General features: G+C 33.8%; 1 protein-coding gene across 1 annotated transcript; it reads right to left on the bottom strand.

Annotated features, from left to right (window-relative positions):
• Window positions 1–1,723: 1,723 nt before the first annotated feature.
• LOC133178685 (matrilin-2-like) lies at window positions 1,724–19,531 on the bottom strand (the record flags this gene model as incomplete). Its single annotated transcript, XM_061313406.1, has 10 exons — window positions 1,724–2,277; window positions 3,895–4,344; window positions 4,568–4,799; window positions 5,315–5,430; window positions 7,249–7,409; window positions 8,498–8,584; window positions 8,717–8,808; window positions 11,284–11,501; window positions 18,880–19,159; window positions 19,265–19,531. Coding segments are annotated over 10 exons (2,457 nt in total), but the record flags the coding sequence as incomplete, so codon positions are not given.
• Between the last annotated feature and the right edge of the window lie 889 nt (window positions 19,532–20,420).

Raw genomic sequence — 20,420 nt, 5'->3', positions numbered from 1 at the left:
TCTGATTAACACTCGATGAATACGCAATTAAAATGTATTTTAAAAAATCACATAAGTTTTTATTCATTGGAAATAATGAGTTCGTAGCACACAATTAAAATTGCACAGTAGATAGTCATAGTGATTATTGGATAAAGTTGTCGTTCAGAAAGTTAGTCATGAAGTCATTAATTGTTATCTCTAGACCTATTATTTTGTCCGAGTATTTTCTCGGAGATAACTTGGACAAATTTTATTAAACATTTCAGAAATGACGAACAATATGGAAACAAAAAAGAGACAAAATTTGTCAACGAATATAATCACGGTTGGCTTGGACAATGTTTACGAAACTACAAAAATGCATTTACACTTAAGATTTTTAAAACTGTTTCCATTGATATCGAAACGGTTGAACAACGAACTACCATGTGTAGTAGAATTTTTTCTTCCCGGGTGTAGAAAATCCGTCAGGGGTTTCAACTATCTAAATTATTTCATAAATTCTATAATCGATTTAATGCCATCGATTGATAGGTAGTATTTTGATTGACATGTTTCCCATTAATTCTTATTGTTTTTATACCATTTTGACTACGGTTTACCTAATTCATACAGATTGTATACACTGTGATTGTTACCGGTCCAGCAGAGGATGCTTATTCCTCCTCGACATCTGATCCCACTTATGGGGTTTCCTGGAGTCTCTGTTTTACTGATTTATGAATTTTGACCACGCAGTCTACTGAATGTACAACGGAAAAGAAATAAAACTAAAAAAAAAACCCAAACAGAACAAATCATCTTCTTTTATTTAGAAATATACAGAAAAACAGTTTTTAATCTATTTCTTCAACTTAAAGATCGACTGTGTACAATATTTGTTGAGAAATACAAACAAAAACAAAAGAAAATATAAGAATATTTTCAATTTCACCCAATTGACTTAGACATACACATGAATACATATAATATATACAGCAGATTAATCTTTAACATAATTGTACTTTTCTTAAGGTAGTCCAATCCTCAGGTTTTGAAAATCAGCTTTTAAGTAATTGAAAATGCTCACAAAAATGTATCTGATTTCACATAGTAAGGTGAATTTACACATGTTTTTTTTTTTCAAAGTTCATCATTTAAGTTAATCATATTATATAGGGAAAATTATCAAATTTCAAATATATTTTAAGGACATGCGAATAAAAAAAACCAGCTATGCATTTCGTAATTGAAATTTGATCAACAAATATAATTTAGGATAGAAAAACAATGGTATCCAGGCATTTGGAGAAAATCATTTTTTTATGATTATTCAGAATTTTAGTTCTTCTTTTTACTTCAATTGTCATATAATACAAGTGTAAAAAGCGTGTGCTATCATTGCTAGGCATCACATTTCACATCTAATTTCATATCATGCTAATAAGCAGTGGTATCTAATGCTAGACTAAAGGAAATTCAATTTCAATTTCTTTAAAAATGAATTCATTTTTTTTTCTATTATGGGGTACAAATGTCAACTTTTTAAAAAAAAAAACAAATAAAAAAAAAACGTTTCTAAGACTTCAAAGAACCTGAATCATATTAAGGTGAATAAAATGAAAATTTTTGCACGAAAAGATCTCAATTTCAAGCTTCATTTTGAGACTTTTTACATAAAATAATAAATTTAAGAGTTATCCTTCCTGGCTGAGGATCGGATATCCTTAAAATAAATCTTCACTTTAAAACGTCAAAGAATTTATTCGTTATCATCAAGAAGATTTCTAAAAACCTCTTTCAATTTTTCGAGATTGCGCATTCTTTGTTTTTCATCAGTGGCATCTATTTTGCCTTCTTCCACGTCGCGCTCAGACTCCATTGCGTCATCATTATCGTCAAATATATCATCATCATCGTCTTCGGCATCATCTCCTTCGTCATCGCCATCAGTTAGGGTGCTGTACTCTGTTTGCTGTCGTTTACTAGTGGGCCAGGTACATGACTTGTGATTGTCGTCAAAGACGAGGCCTCCAGGACATGACCTTAAATACGATACACCATTACTGCATTGGTAATATCTACCAGGGTCACGCGGATCAGCAAATGTATAGTATCCTGCTCTTGGACACTCCACAGTTTTTCTGGGAACGCATGTTTGATAGTCTTTGTTGAACTGAGTCCCAGGAGCACAAGGCATGACGAAAGATCCCCCAAACTCATCACACTGAATGAACTTTGTCTTATCCTTTGGATATGGTATGTGATAAATATTACCCATAGGTATACACTTGGAGTTCGACTGTTGAACTATACCTACATAAAAAGAAATTATCTAATTAAAAGGTTATTTTTATTTGATTACATTTGCAAAACAATAAGGAAATTTCATATCATGATTTTTTTTCCGTACAGATTTTGTCAGCAAAATTTTTAAGTCCTCCGTGGACATGCACTCCCTTATTTGAGATTCCAACTGATAGGTTTTGATGAGACGGAATTACTTTCTTCATACATAAATAGAGAGAAATCAACTGCAGATAACAATTGTAAGTCAATATTTTTCTTTTATTCTTTTGTAAAACAATAATTTGAATGATTTGAAAATGCATCGGATCAAAAAAAAGTAGGGATGCCAAATCGGTCAATGTTTGATAATCGGTTACTCGGATGTTTTTCCTATCGAGTACACGAATATTCGGAAGAAAATGTAAATACAAATGTGTTAATTTTCTTGAACCCAGGTAAACACCAACGCCGTTTTTATCAGGTTTGTACTGCATCTATATATATATCGAGTCCAACGAAAATGAATTTGTACTAAATTTATTTATCAAATATGCACACAAGACATCAATTAATGTACCGATAATAACAAACGGTTTACAGTTCTTGTTTAGGAATCCTATTTGATCAACGCAAGAGGAGGACAATCTGTTAAGCAGCTTTGCAATGATTAGACTAGCAAAAAAGACGGAACTTTGTTGGGATCGCTAATCGTATATTATTTCATATGTTGGTTATTCTAATTCTAAGTATTTCTCCACTTTTGAAATGGGTATACGTAGCGGCATTTCTTTGCATGTCCGATGTCGCTACCATATACTAACTAAATAATTTTAAAATGATTTAAAGATAATAGACCATATTAAAACGATGTTCATTGAAAACAAATCATTGAAGCCATCAAAAGTTAAGAGCCACAATAGGTGAAAACAGCTATGTGACAGGTAATGGGTAATTAATTACTGTAATTACACAGTCAATACAGTATGACTTTAAAAGTTAGTTTTTGATAAGTTTTGAAATAATAAAAAAAATATAAATCCGAGTAACCGAGTACCAATTTTAGTATTCGATACTCGGATGTTCGATCGAGTATTCGTTTAAGCGGGTACCCGTTGACATCCCAAAAAATAATGATTTTTATGTTGCAAAAAATATATATACAGTGTATGCCCATTTAAATGAATCATAAATGATTTTAACTTTTTTTGTAGAATAAAATACTATCATATATGCTTAGATGCGATTTGTCCATACAATAAACAATTTCAGTTGAGCAGCTTTAGCAACAAACCACTAATACATATCCCAAATTTCAGTACAGGAAGTACATGTAATAAGAAATTTTAAAAATACACATCCCTCACCCCTTACCTCATCCGTTTATGAAGAATTATTTACATGTTAGAGAAAACATTTTTATAGAAACCTTTGCTTTTTAATCGAGTGAACAAAAATTATATTTTGAATCATTTATTAGTCGTAAAAAAATGTGTGTCTGAAGTGGAATGATTGTCAAGCAAAGGGTTCCCTAGGTATTAATCAGATAACTTCGTGCAGAACAATATGCCCTACTCAGTATTTCTTGAAAGAGGTGTGGAATATTAGTCTAATTATGTGCATATATGTACATATATATCTGCTTACCATTCTCACAGTTTGAGCCCGTAAATCCAGTTTGACAATAACAACTAAAGCCACTGGGTGAGTTGATACAGCTACCTCCATTTTCACAAGATGAAGACCGACAGTGGTTTACTGTGACATCGCATGCTTTACCAGTATAACCATTCGGGCACGAACAGCGGAAGTTGTTAACGAGATCCGAGCATGATCCACCATTCCTGCATGGGTTTGGTGTGCAATCGTCAATATTGACCTCACAATTCTTTCCGGTAAAACCAGACGCACAATAACATCGATAACCATTACCATTCTTCGAACAAGTTCCCCAGTTTTGACATGGTGAGCTTTCACACATATTAACCTCTTTTTCACATAATCTCCCAGTGTAGCCAGAAGCACACTGACATGTAAAACCGCTTAGAAGATCTATGCAAATTGCACCATTTTTACATGGTTTTCTTTTACATTCATCTGAAAAAAAAAAATTATATTTTTAAAATACATGGTAAGTAAAGTTGCCTCTTTTACACATTGTGCACAGTTTTCTATACATTACTCTTTTATACCAAATTCACAAACGGCACTACTCTTCAGTGAAGAGTGAAAGTACTTTTCTTTTCGTACAAATATATTTAAATATACTGATACCAATTTATCTTTGAAATAGCCAAGCAGATCTTCATCATTTGCCCACCTGTTGCTTGGTTGAATGTTATACTGAACGTCTTGTTAATTGTTTTGCAATACACCATCGTTGTAATGACCTTTCCTTTGTAATGAACAAATACAGTCCGACCGCGGTTTTTAATTGAAAACGAGGCTGGTTCGTTGTCTCGTGCTACTCCTTTCACGTCATAGAAAACCTCACTTGGGGTAGATGTTTGAGCTGAAGCAAAGAGTTCGACCTCTCCACAGGTAACATTCGCCTACATGTAAAACAAATTCTAATACATAGTTTATCCTATAAGACAATCTGATATATCGATGTCGTCTTATAGAGTCATCTTTGAATCAAGATGTAAGAAATCTATACCAACACAAAAATATAACCCTGAGGTTATGAAGAAAGAATCCGTTTAACAGTTATGAAACCAAGAGTGAAGAGATTAAGATATTATGAAACAACTATAATTTAAGACAGCTTTTATTTATCATTATTTATTAATCATTAAATTCATCCGCGAAAACTAATTTCCTCAGGGAAAACATCACGAGGAAAATAAGTTCGCTAAACATGTACGTAAATAAAGTTGGTTTACAATAATTTCGTGGTCTACAATAATAAAGTTTAACTTAATAAAATTAAAAACCACTAAAAGATTTAAAAAATCAAAATATACATTTTCTGGTGTTAAATACATGTACTAGAAATATATTTAATTTTACAGCAAGGTTATGGGAAGAAGAAAATTCTGATGTACGTCGACTTAGAAATATTCACCGTTATTACTGTGACTTGAGCCTTTGTGTCAATTTCCACAGTGTCCTCAACATCCCGGTTTGGTTTTAAATCCACCACCACTGTTGTTTCATTATCGACTTTCACTTTCTTTGGTGCTATAAAGAGAAGATGAACATTTTTGAAGACCCCAGCTGTATTTTACACAGATATTGGGGTTGCTGGAAGAAAACATTTCTAAGAATTTCTTTTTATGTGTTCAATATAAAATATCTGGAAGAAAGCCAGTATCTTATGACAATTGCCTTATATATATATATATATATATATATATATATATATATATATATATATATATATATATATATATATATATATATATATATATATATATATACACCGATTAGTAAAACTTGAGTGTAATGTAAACTAGACGTACTGTGAGCACTGAGCTCACAAATTGATACCCCGCCTCCCATACGATTATAATGGAAACGTCCATGTTTTGTCAGAAGAAGACCAGAAATAAGTGAAAGATCAAAAAGTAAAATAGATGTACAATGCAATATGTAATAAAGAATCTGTGAAAATATCATTATATTTTATTCAGTGGTATAGGAGGAGTTGCGGATAACAGATGGATACCCTCAATATTATAGAAAGAATGGGTTTTGCTATGGGAAATCCGATATATGTGTCCGATCAAAAAATAGGAGGACACACTGGCACTGTGTAACAAAAATTCCCTGAAAGTCTCATTAAATTTCATTCAGTGGTATAAGAGATGCGGATAAGAGATTGGTAACCCATAGCGTAACGGACGGACGGACGTACAGCTAGATGGACGGACGGACACCCCTATCATTATATTCCCCCCTCTTGTGGGGGATGGTTGTAAAGATAAAGATAACGAACAGTAATCAAACCCAAAATAGAGTAGACAAGAAATCGTGTACAGGGCAAAATCATACACCCCTGGAAAAACATAACATGGGATCAGGTGTCTAGGAGGAGAAAACTTTCCCTGCCGACATGGCCGTGAGTCCTATAAATTTGTAACGTGAAGCTGTCACCCATCCAAGTGTTATAAAGGCTTGCTGTTGCTTAACTTGTCTGAAATGGAGGGAGACTCTACCGCATCACTAGAAAAGTTAGCTCACTAGCGAGGCAGTATAAGTTCCCTATATATACCCCCCCCCCCCCCCCCCCAGGAAAGCTTCGACCAGAAGCTTAGCATGAGCTCTCTCTGTGTCTGGACCTCCTCAGTACCGGCAACCAATTACGTCCACGGACACTAAGTCCGTACCTGGACACAAAGGCCTACCCTTCGTGCTTGCTGTAGCAGGTCTGGAGCCTCTACAGTTACAGCAACCCCTGCCGTCCACAGATATTTCGTCTGTGATTGGACACTAAGTCCTAGCTCTAAGACTTCCTGAAGCAGGTCGCAAAACACTAGAGTCACTACGCTGCCACAAATTTTGTAACGTGAAGCGGTCACCCATCCCAGGTTTATACAGGCTCGGAGTTGCTTAAGGACAGATGATACAAACAAACTTTTATTAAAAATCTTGGAAATAACAACTAATTAAATGTTCATATAAGTAAAATGAATAAGTTTAACCACATAATTTTTAACTTTTCATTCAAAGTTTCAAAATACTGGGATTTAAAATGACCAAAAAATGGATACTTTTACAAAGATGGCCGCAGAAAGGGAGAATTTAGAACATCATAGAAAGTTTACAATTTCTTAATATTTTAGAAATTTATTATTTGCATCATTTACAACCATAAATAGGTCCAAAATATATACCAATCCAGGAATCCATTTTTGTTTGTATCATCTGTCCTTAACTTGTCTGAAATAGAGGGAGACTCTACCGCATCACTAGAAAATCTAGCTCAGTAGCGAGGCAGTATAAGTTCCCTATATACTGTCCGCTACATATTTATGTAAATGACGTAAAATGTTTTACCTTTACATGATCGTCTTTTGACATCATACAGAATATTGCTAATTCCAGAAAACCCCTGCAACATAAACACGTGTACACAAGTCGGCTCCGAGGCTGCAGAGGTTATTTCTTCCCTGTCCACATCACCTATTCCGATCACAAAAATAGATACGCCTTTAGACCTGTAAGAAAAGAAATTTGTATACTCTCCTTGAGTTTGAAATTTTCATTTTTATGCCCCGCCATGAATATGTTTGTCATGTCCGTCTTCCATCCTTCTGTCCTTCCGTCTGTCCTTTCGTCACACTCAGTTTCAAAGAAACTATCCAATATATTTTTATCAAATTTCATATGCTGAAAGATATTTATGAGAGCTATGCAACTGCATCAACATTTTTTGACCTTGACTTTTCCTTTGACCTTGACCTCACTTTTCTTAAATTAGTGTTTAGCTCAGTTTTAAAGATACCATTCAAGATAGTGTAATCAAACTTAATATGTTGTTACATACTGACGTAAGCTATTCAACTGCATCAACATTTTCTGACCTTGACCTTTTTTTGACCTTGAATTCACTTTTCTTAAATTAGTGTTTAGCTCAGTTTTAAAATAACCATTCATAATATTTTTATCAAACTTCATATGCTAATACAAACTGATGTAACCTTTTCAACTGCATCAACAATTTTTTACCTTGACCTTTCCTTTGATCTTGACCTCACTTTTCTTAAATTAGTGTCCAACTTCATATGCTGATACATACTGATGTAAGCTATTCAACTGCATCAATATTTTTTTTTTACCTTGACCTTTCCTTTGACCTTGACCTCACTTTTCTCAATTTGTGTTAAAATGACACATTACTAATATACCCTCGGCGGGGCATTCATGTCCTATGGACATATTTTTAGTTGTTATAGAATAGACATCTAACATAAACTGTAAATAAATATGAGTAATTATCTCCTCAGCTTTTCTGATATCGTACTACGGAGTCGTAGTGCATGGGTGTTGATACAGCTATACATTGTTAATATTTCAAATAACTCTTAAAGGGGCAGTTATACACACTTGCATTGCTATTCTATTTTCTCTCTATTTTCAAAAATCATCAACTGCATTAACTAAAAAACTTTTCAGCACCTCAAAATACATGTTCTTAGATTTTTGAAAAATCGCATCCTCATGTTTAATCAAATAAGGGAGAAAAAAGAACAACGATACTATACTTAAGTGGAAAACTCCTTTGTATTTTATCATGTGTTCTTACTTTGCTCTGTTGGCTTCTTGGGCTGTCAAAGTTTTATTTTTGGATTGTCCATCCGTGAGCAGGATCATTACTTTTGTGGCGTCTTTCCTGGGAAAACCGGAAAGAATAGATTCATTGTAAGAATTTAAACGTGAATTAATTTATTTTTATGAGTGTGTTAATGTTCATACCTTCTAATTTCTTGTATCATACGAAAAGTATATTTTTTGTCCAACTTACCTTGACGATCGGCTGAACACAGTACGACCGCTCTTTATACCTTCTCCGATACTCGTGCCTCCTCGTACATAACTCATGTTCTGAATGGCTCTCTGTACGAACATTTGTATATCATTTATATTTCTCTGACTTCAATATTTTTTTTTTTTACATTTTTAAACATAGGCGTTGGCATGATAAAGATCCCTCACTGCTCAAAGGCCCTGAGTGCCCAGTAAAGGTCAAATTTTGAAGCCCTTTACCGGTATATGGTGACGTCTATATATGAGTGAAAAATTCTCGAATGGGACGTAAAACAACATACAATCAATCAATCAATACATCTGTTCTTCTCCAAAAGAACTTCCAATCCATTCATGAATCAAATTTATATCTCTCTCGTCATTGATATTAAGATGAAATATGAAGATAACGAACAGTAATCAAGCTTAAAAGTCCAACAATACAAATAGGGATCAGAGAAAACAAGAACCTCTAAATACATTAGGGGTTGGATCAGGTGCCATAAAGTAGTAAGGATCCCCTGTCAACCAGTCACACTCGCCGTACACTCCTTGACATGTTCAGGCAAATGGAAAACATTTGTTGAAAATTCAGTGTGAAAAAATGGCCTTACCTTTTGTATGAAAAACGTCAATCAGCATTCGACTTACAATATATTGTATTCGCAATTAACAAGGTCACTGTATCGATCACAAGATTTGCGAAATGTTGACCTGTTGTTGTCCTTGTATCATCAAGTTCTTTGTCAATAGCTTATCTTGTTTTAGAAATTGTTCGTCCGCAGAACATGCTCTTGTGTATCGAATCAACTGGTAGAAATAAACTCCGTATATAGGTGGTAATGGTACATTGCTACATATATAAGAGAAGTTGATGATACAAAAGATAAAAATATCAAGTTTAGCATTAGGTTTTGCTGTTAGGTTGCCATAAATGTCTTTTCTAGTAAAATATCCAAATAGGAAACAGATGTGTCAGACTTTGTGGTGTCTTATTTCGAGTTATTACACCACTTTTGGAGATGTATCGAATCAAAGTGAGAATGAAAATGAATGTTGTTAATCGATAAATCTTATTGTCGAATTGAAAGCCACAGCAATGACTTCTTTTCTTTTCTTTTTTTTTTTTTTTTTTTTTTTTTTTTTTTTTTTTTTTTTTTGTTTTTGAATAAATTCTGCTTCATATGAATACAAAAGTAGGTCTGCTAATAATGGGCGCAATAAGTATATTCATTAGGAATTCCAACACTTTGTCGGAAGACTTGATCTCCGGAACTAAAAAGATATTGTCAACAGAATCTCGAGCATCTTTTAATATCAATATCGGAATACTTGTGCGTTACTGTACAAGATGAATTTTTATTTTTCACAAAATAATTTTGCAGAAGGTCAGTGACAAAGTATGTACAGTGTAAATTAGTTCCATTCTTATTAAAGAAACCCAGGTGTCTATTTTTGTTCAAATGTGTGGAATATTATTTATCGTAGGGAATGATTGTATAAAGTATTGAAAAGTCGTAGATTTAGATGTGATTGATTTTGGTAACGTTTTGTGATTTCAATTTATTTAAAAGTTCCTCTGAGGTTTAAGCATCCACATCTGATTTACAACACTTCTCAAATATGTTGTTGTACAGGATTTTATGTAGTTTAAAAATCCAATATTGTTATCGTTATTCGAATTCAATTTGATTATTGTGAATTTGAAAAATATTTAGGATTCCTAAACTACATAGAATCTTTGCAAACAAAGATACATAACAGGTTCCAGTGAATGTTCTTCAAAGTCTCTTTCTTTACTCTTTATTAAGATATTAACAGCAGTGAAGAAGAAACTTCAGGAGTTTTGTACAACAACATACAAATTTGTATAGGGGTATCAAGATATAGTTTTAAGTCAACTTCTATTATAGCCCTGTTTGCAAATACAACCTATGTTAAATGACGTTTAAATATAAAGTGCTAAGCCATTGTTTTTACGCTAAGTTCTCTGAAGTTTATACGCTTATCTGATCAAGACAAAGGACTCATTGCAGCTGTGATAGGTCGACAAAGGATGCTTACTCCTCTTTGGCACCTTATTCCACCTCAAATGTTCTTTGCGGTCCGAGTATTCTCCTTCTTTTAATTTTGTATTGTTTCAATGTATTGAGCTTTATCACTGACGTTATCATCACATTTCATGATGTTAGCATTGATGAATTACACATTTACAGCATGGGTTACAATGTATGGAGACAAGATGGAATTAAGGTCTAGTATAAGGGATATGTACGAGTATTTTACATTAAGTACTAAAATATATTCTTTGCATTTTGCAAAGAGTGTTTTTTCCTTTATGGTTTAAGGTTTTCTCTTGCCTGATAAATAAATTTGAAAACATTGTTATATGCCCGTTTAGAACAAGAGCCGTCTATTTTTTTTTTTTTTTTTTTTTTTTTTTTTTTTTTTAGGTTATGTCAAGCTTCTCCTTTCCACATACTCAGTATTTCAACTAAAAGTTTTGTTGACCAGAAATCAAATTCATCTACAATTCTGTTTTTCTACTGATAGAATCCAACTTACCTTAATAGATGATTTCTGACTGTATGTGTTTAGATCGAACACTGTAGTGGCAGACGTATGGAACTTGACGAGTCCAACGCGAAATGCAGTGTTTGAAATGGTTATTTGGTCCACAAGGTTCTCAAGAAAGTTCTTCATTTTATTAAAATTTGTTTTACCGATGCTTGTAGATTCGTCGACCACAAACACAAGATCTACAGGCTTCATGTCACAGGATACTGCAAAATATTTCTGAGAGCTTATCTAGTTGTTGTTGTTTATTGAATTTAGAATGTTTGTCTAGATTGAAACTTTTCGTTTTAAAATGCGTGAATTGATGATAGATCTTGTATTTGCAATGATACAGTCCATGAAACGTTCTATTTTTCCACTTGAACGGTGAGCAAATGCTGAGCGAACGGTGTGTGAACGCTGAACGCAATTTGGTGAACGGTTGGTAAACGGTGAACGGTGAGCGAACGCAGAACGCAAACGGAGCGCAAATCCAAGCGCAAAATGAACGGTGAACGAAAGATGAACGATTTATTCGGAATGTCTATTATAGTTTCCTTGCATTGTATGTATTCTATTGCATTCTTATGTCAGGTGCAAAACAAAAAAAAAAAAACATTTGTTAAATGAAACAACAGTCATTAGAATAACTAGAAACTCTGCTATTGCAAGCAATAGCTTATGTCACCCCGAACCAAACGATAACCTTTTAGATTGTTCAATGCTTAAAGAAATGGGTATTCGTAGAAACACCCCCCCACACACACACACACACACGCACACTTTCACACACAAACGAACCAAGTTACGGTTGCAAGGTTTGATGGAACCAAAGTTAGGGGAAATGAAAGTAGAGCTTGCGAAGTCGTTCAAGGTTCACGTCAAAACATGGCTGAAGCAAAATAATTCCTGAATTTTCCTCTTCAATTTGGACATTTCGGCACTGGACAGGGACTGATTTTTTTATGAGATGACAAACTTAGTGTAAATTTTATTAGTTTAGCAGAATCGTGAACATTTCCGGCGTGCTGATTGTTTTGTCTATAGAAGTGATGAGGCCTTTACCCACCTGCTGGAGCGGATCCAAGGATTTCAATTAATAAAAATGACGAAAATTAAGTTTCAATAATTCTAAATATCATTGAATGAAATTATTCACATGCAAGTAATACGTTCATTAGAAAACTCAAAATGCTAATGAATTCAGCTGACAATCGCTACTTTAAAAAAAATACATCTATTAAATATAATAATTATAAATTCTATAGAAAAACAGAAGAAGAATGAATGCTGGTAAAATATCAGATCACATCAGCGGCACTGAATTTTATTCATGAACCCTTAAGATCTTCCCTTTCAATTATACCTGCATTTTCTACCTCGCTGTTTCGAAATGGGGGGGGGGGGGGTATTGAAAATTCACATGTAAATTAACCATCATTTTGTAGTAAGTCTGAAGCCTTAGCATTTTTGAAAACTTTATGACGAAGGGGTATTTGTAATATGAAGGTCAAGGTCATTTTATTCAGAATCCAAGACATTAAACAAAACTTGCTTTGTTAACAATTAGAGAAAAATGACAGAGAGGAAAAGGGGGGAGGATAAAATACTAAATATGTCATTGTCTTGTTTATTTGAAAAGAATCCATAAGGATTAAATGTTTGTATAGTTCCTTTATTGTAGAAATTCTTAGATCCACGTCTTGGCCAATGTACTGACTAATTACGCCTAACCAAGGATGGTGTAAGGTCACGTGGCCAGCTAAGCGAATCAGTTGTATTTTGATACCCGCACGCTGACCACCGTTTACACGAGGCACGTCTAATTTGAAGACAATACAACTTTTTCTGATAGTTAAAGTTAGCTAGAAGGCGTGCTTTCCCACCTTATCGAGTAGTTAGAATAATCTAACTGTGTCTCGGGACAGGCCCTCACCACGGTTAGAATGCCTCCCATGTACCCGTAATGTAGCAGAAAATTGCAGAATCGCTCCGAAACGATTTTGGAGAAAATTAATGAAGTTGCATTGAAAATAACACTCAAATTAATCATAACAAACCTTTTTGAGACTGTAAATACCTTTCATCTAAAAAACTAATCCATATAACGGAAGAATTCAACACTTTTTCACCAACGTTTTTTACTCGTTTCAAATTTACACACCATGTTGACATTCGGAACTCTCGGGATTTTTCATAGTATATGCACTGAGTTAGAGTTATCTCCCGTATTTTCTTTGCTACATAGACAATGCACGGAACGCATTCTATCGTTAAACCGGTAGGACATTTATCATTTTAACGATAGAACATTCTATCTACTTATCGAGTACCTAATGTTTGAAAAAAACAAAAACTAAGTATTGTCACAGTTTGTGCGGTTAGAGTTTACTTTATTGTTTACAGTACTTGACCGGGCGTTGGTGTAGATGTGCACGGCTCATATACATGTACAGATATTTCAATGTCCAAGTGGTGTATATTTTTCTGATGATTGGACTTGATTAATTTGGACAGGCACTCTTTCGAAAATTTGATCGACGGAGATTTATAATGCGAGTGCTAATAATCCGTGGTTATTTAATTTATTTTTTTCCCGCCAAACGTAGTTTTCATCCAGATTTTAAAATAATATGTGAATGTAATAACTGAACGACGTTAACCGGAAACATTTATATCAATGGAGACACCGACTTGTTTGGCGAGGAGTTGTAATAATATTTGCCAGTATCTGCGGGATGGCGTTGATGTGAAAACGAATACGCAGCTGGAGATCATGACCAAGTTTTTGTCGGATTCACTCTTGGCGCCACAGAGGTTTCAGGAAGGACGAGCTATCTGGTCTAGATGGTCTACATATGTGCTGCACCCCATTGCACGACCAGCCCATGCGGAAATTTCTTCGAAGTATAAGGTACATTTTTTTGCATGCACTGATTGAATCGTCCTAGTTATTAAGGCCAGTATAACATTCTGTATCATTTTATTGGACAGTGGGGTGCTTATGCTTGGGGTAGACTATGAATATTTAGGTCATATGAAGTTAGTTACTCAGAAAACCAGTGTTGTCAAACCATATCGGGTTTTTTTTTCCGAACGCTTCCAGAACAAATAAATAAATAATAAATAAGTAAAGGAATAAATGGATAAATAAGTAAAAAAAACGTTCCCATATTGTCCTAAGAGATGTGATACATGCACATTAAGTATACATATTAATTATGTTTCTTACAATATTTTCTGCAGATATGTTTTATGTTTAATTAAGCTGTTTAGTCACAGACGAGTTATCGCTGTAAATCATTGTCATTAATACCGAACCTAAGTTAAGAACATTTAAAATTATTCCAGCTGTAAAATAGATATGTTTATTCTTACTTGGTCTATAAAATCACTACAAATTTTGTAGCTTTTAGAAGAGGAGATGACTTATGGAATGAATTACATCCATACATGTTTTTTTTTTTTTTTCTGTGCAAAGTCGGTTCTGTACAAAGGCGGTTCCGTGTACAATGATCAAAAAAACACAATTGAAAATATTTTACAAAGGTCAGTATGTTTTTATGTAATCTAAATTTTAATGCAATAATATATTTATGAGACACGGCACGTGCCTGTTTTTAATGATGATTTATTGAGCAGACTTCTAGATGTATCTTTAGCCCCCCCCCCCCTTCCCACCCCCTTCACCAAATTCAACGAACCTAGCTGTATCAAACAAAAATTCTTAAGTTTTAATTATTTTGAATAAATCAGGCAGTGAAAGTTACCATTCTTTATCAACAATTCCATTTGTTTGGTACTCATAATTGTTTTGTTTTGTTTTGTTTTGTTTTGTTTTTTTTTTGTCCTTCAAGTTCACACGAAGTCAACTTGCTTGCCCTAGCTGTCAATCAAAATCATTTGAAAATGTACAGGGGGTCGGAGCATAAAGCTTACTAAGTTTTTGACTTAAGTAAGGTCATAAGTATGTTTTAGGTGAATTCTAAAACCTGCCTAAGTACTACTTAAGTATGGCTTAAACCGTAGCATAAAACGGACTTAGCTAGGTCTTAGCTAAGTCAAACTTATGTTCAAAATATTTTTTTTATGAATCATCCAAGTTTTTCAATTTACATGTATTTATATATGTATTTGTAAAAATGATTTAGTTACGTTTTTAATCTCATGTACATTAAAGTTGACGCCCTTACCTATCGGTTTTAGCTAGGTTAGATTAGATTTCGTAAATATTTAATTACAGTTAATTCTGTTTAAATAATTCTGAATATTTGAAAACAAATATTTCACGGTTACAAAATGGCACTAACAGTTCATTGTAAATACGTCAATATTGTTTATCACTCGAGACTGCGATGTTTTCAGTTTACCGTTTGTTGTTAGTTTTTCGTTTGACAATTGTTCACTTGCTTTCAAATTGTCATTCTCGCAGACATGACACGATAACCGAACGTCAATGTACTTGAAATTGAAACTCTTAATAAAAGATTTATTTAAAAAAAATAGGGAGATTTTGATTTTTTTTTCCTTCCCATATCAACAAGCAGAGACTGCAGACGTTTTTTGATACACACATTTACAATTTAATGAAGGATGTAAAAGAATTGTTTTCCGAAAACATTTTTTTTCTATATCTCCAACTTACATGTATCAACAACTCTCTCTCTCTCTCTCTCTCTCTCTCTCTCTCTCGTACGCTATAACGGTAGTGAATCCTGTCTGAATCCTCGCTTGTTGCGTTCTACATTCAATCTAATTTACGGAAAATCTTTATAAGTTTTCTAGTCATCACCCTTTAATTCACTTACAATTTTTAAAATCATTTCATCTCATTTTTTCACAGTGAACAAACAAATCCATGATTACTGTACACAATTTACTTATAATGATTAGTGTTTATGAGCTAGGTCCCACTAATATTTCAAACGTATCCCAAAAATAATATTTTGCATTTACATGTATGTCATTTAGAGAGCGATATTGGAATAAGTGATGAATAACCCCCCCCCCCCCCCCGACGAAAACTAAAACTCTTATACCAGTATATTTTAATAAAAATAGAGAAAATTATTTTTTAATGCATAATATGAATATAGGAATGTTTAAATAAGTTTTGCTAAGATTGTCAAATCGCTTCTAGTTTAAGCATCACATCGAAGGCGAATAAATTATTGCTAGTATTTCCAAGAAGTTTAAAACGTTTTTTTTTTTTTTTTTTTTTTTATCATTTCTAGATATGATTCTAACATTTCTCCAAAAAAAAAAATAAATAAATAAATAAATAAATAAATGAAATACATTGGGTATAAATACTTGGAATAATTAAGCCGCATGAATTTGATACATACTCTCTGCCAATTTCAAATACCACCGCCGGCACGTGTATTTTGAACTATGATTGTTAAAAGACTTTCTTAGATGCATATATGTTTTGAGACTAAATTTTTATGTCACAAAATGCATTAACTTCTTGTTTAATTTGAATTAAAATATACTTTAAATACCGACTATCTAGCTGATTCAGGAAAAAAGGGGTTCTCTTAATTTTTTCGAATGGGAAACGTATATAGTTACAGTGAAGGAAGAATTTTTTTCTCTCTAACCATAGACTTTGACAATATAAAGTAAAGAAAACTTATGCACTTTCATCTCCGTCATAAATTTTCTGTTTTTTTTTAAGGGGGGGGGGGGGGGATTGAACGCAAAGTGAACGAACGGTGAGCAAACGCTGAATGCTTTGTGAGCGCCAGCTGAATGCTGCACTCAGCTATGTTATTAAGGAAATCAATGGAAATGTGATCTTAATACCTTCTTAATATGTATAACATATAATAATCACTGTAAAAATAGTAACTTTAAAATAGAAACTAAAACTTAATATAGTTACCAGTGATGAATTTGTTTGTGTCGTACTTAGTACCATTTTCATAGTATATATCAGCTGTTTATCACGTGACTTTCGTAAAAATAAATTATAAGGCTGAATGTAGAAAATGACGCTTATGCAAGGGCATCCGTTTGTTTTTGGCCATAAAAATTGATACACATTAGAAGAGCTTTACATACCTTACTTGCAAAGTGCTACACTGTCAGAGGCTAGTGTTGTTTAGGAAGTACTCGCAATTTTGCCGAGAATGTGTGTAATAGGAAAAACAATTTCCACTTCGCCTCTACATCGTTAAGAATTTAAACAAAAAATATTCTTCAGACTAGAATCAACTCCCAGCACCTTTTAGAATATACGAATTTATCCCATGTTTACCCCTTTATCCCGTGGATATGACTCATTGGATAATTTTTTCATATTCCACAGTTAAGTGCAGTTGTGACGTCACAATGGTTTTTGCGTTAGCGTGATGAAGTAAAATAAAGCGGAGTCCTATATAAAACAGTGTAAAACATTGGTTGTGAAGTATTAAACATGGGATAAAAAGAATCTCCCATGATTTGTAGTTGGATATGACTTTTATCCAACTCGTTGTGTGTTTTTATCCCCTCGCCAAGGCTCGGGGATAAAAAAAAAACACACAACTCGTTGGATAAAAATCATATCCAACTACAAATCATCGGAGATCCTATATATACGTAATATAAGCAATTGATATTCCCCATTTCAGCTTAAATGTTTTAGTGCATGCCCGTGCACTTTGGGGGTTTATCGAGAATATGCTTATCGTATTACACTGCAGCGATTTTCTTTACATTCTCTGACGTTGTGCAGCTGAATAAGGTCCTTATTAATTAATTATTTACATAGCTGTTCTTCAGAAATAATTTTGTTTTCAGTTTTATTAATTAAACTGAAAATTTGACGATGATTTTATATTTAATGAATCATTTTTTGTAATTATTAAGAAATGTTTTGTTTTCAATTAAATAAATTAGACTTAAAATTTTACGATGATTTTATATTTAATGAATATTTTTTGTAATTATTAAACCAATGGATCCACTCCTTGGATCATTTATTTATACTGCGTCAAGTCAAGGAGTTGATCTTTACGTCGCGGGTTCGAATGCCACTGTGGAACGTGGAAACCAGTCCTTCGGATGAGACCGTATAATCTGAGGTCTAGTGTCGCAGTAGATGCTGGCACGAAAAAAGATCCCTCACTGCTCAATGGCATTGAGTGCCGAGCATAGGTCAAAATTTGCAACCGGCAAGTGGTGGCGTCTCCATATGAGTGAAGAATTCTCAAGAGGAGCGTTCAACAACAAACAAACGAAACGAATGACGTTATATATGACACAAAATTTGTTTCAAAATATTCGGCAATATTGTTATCATATTTTGAGATTTCCCCTTTTTTCATATTTGTGAATAAAACAAATGCGTACAACCTTTTATTTACGCATCATCCTGCAGTTTATTTTATGTTTGCTACTCATTGAATTTTAAATGACGTCACCATGCCTAACAAATGTGAATCCAAGCTTTCCTTAACGTAGCTGATTGAACACATAACTGTGAACGGTGAGCGCACGGTGACCGTGAATGCACGCTGAACGAACGTTGATGCGCGCTGAACGAATGGTGAGAGAAGGGAAAAATGGGAAAGTAGAACGTTTCAGGGACTGTAGCAGTAGAGTGACATTTTAACGTACCCTGGCGAAGGTTATTTACTGCAAGAAAATCATTTCTTTGTCCACCAAATTCTTTGGTCCAAAAGAGCGCTTGAGCATCAATGGTTGAGGGAATGGTAGTTCGGTATCTCTCGCGAACATACTGCACATACAGTGCAGCTGCAATGCCTGAGTATAATGGTTTCCGAAGGTCTGACCATGTGACGCGGGACCAATTTATGCTGAAGTTTCTTTGAATTCCATTACGTTGATTTCGTAAATTGTAAGAAGTTTGGGTAAGAAGAAACTTCTGTTGATTGATCTACAAAGTTTGTCGCTAATCATTAATTAACTATTCTGGCTTTTTTAATCGCACATCAAACACTGGCTCGAAGTAAGAAAAGGAAGTTTTTTAAAAACTAAATACCTGCCAGATGCCACCATGAAATCCTTGCAGATAGGTGTCGCTTTTCTCTCCATCTCTACTGGCAGCATAAGCCATTCTTCTCAAATAGAAATTATCATCAGATATGATACATCGCTCTCTAAGTAAATCAACCACCGCTTCCACAACAGCAGATCCGCGCGCGCCATCTTCTCTGGTCTTGTCCACTGCACATACAACGGACACTAGAAGCAGGGTTACGAAGATGGAAAATGCTCCCATATTTTCTATTTTGCTGCGGATCAGGATTTGTCAGGAATCTCAAAGGACCGAAGTATATATAATGGTGATGAACAATTACGAGGCAACGTAATTTGATATGCAGCATTTTGATTCAAACACTTAACGTAAACAATTTTCTATTGAAATCCTTGAAGGTTACGCAAAGTGGCCATATCTTTTCTCACATCACATTGAATGCCAGTTTAGTTCTCTCTTTTGTTTAAATATTTAAAGAAATTTCTACGAGATATTTATCGTGGTATGAATATCCGTCATCTGTGTGTATATTTAAACTATCTAATTATTGTTGGTGTTAAACTGGTCACTTCAGACATACTTCTGTTTTCAAACATGCAAAGATATGCGATTAATCTAATTCATTATATCTATACTGATTAAGTGACAAGCCATATTTTTGTCTTTTTTGATAACTTCCTTAGCAGACTGTGGCATTTGCTTTTGTGTACTCTTATTATAGAAATGCCAACCCGTGTGGTAAAAATGAATCTGTCATATTTTTACACGCGATTTTTTAAAGACTATTGTGTGGAATCGGGTGAAATTTGCAGGAGACATAATTACGTTTTGTACCCAGATATAATTTTTGTCCGGGAGCAAATTAAGTAAACAAGGTTTTTTTTTTTTTTTTTTTTTTTTTTTTGGTTCCGAGCTAAGGACCATTTTCTGAATTCAAAATTATCCACAGATAATTTTAGGGTTTTTTTTCGTCGTTGGCACTTCATATTGCAATTGAAAGTACATGTAACAATAGAAATTCTAATTTGTGAATTTCTTCTTTCTCCAACATTTTCAATTGTAACTGTAATAGTGATTCGGTAAGTGGAGCAGTTCATTATGATGATAAAAATGTCATTTAACTGTTCTAAAATTATTCAATGCGTTTTATGATAGCTCT

This window comes from Saccostrea echinata, unplaced genomic scaffold (genome assembly GCF_033153115.1).
Source record: "Saccostrea echinata isolate AGI-Se365-2 ecotype Australia unplaced genomic scaffold, CSIRO_AGI_Sech_v1 ptg000003l, whole genome shotgun sequence".
Lineage (NCBI taxonomy): Eukaryota > Metazoa > Mollusca > Bivalvia > Ostreida > Ostreidae > Saccostrea > Saccostrea echinata.
The sequence above is the reverse complement of the archived record's forward strand: the minus strand, read 5'-3'. Positions and strand labels throughout refer to the sequence as shown.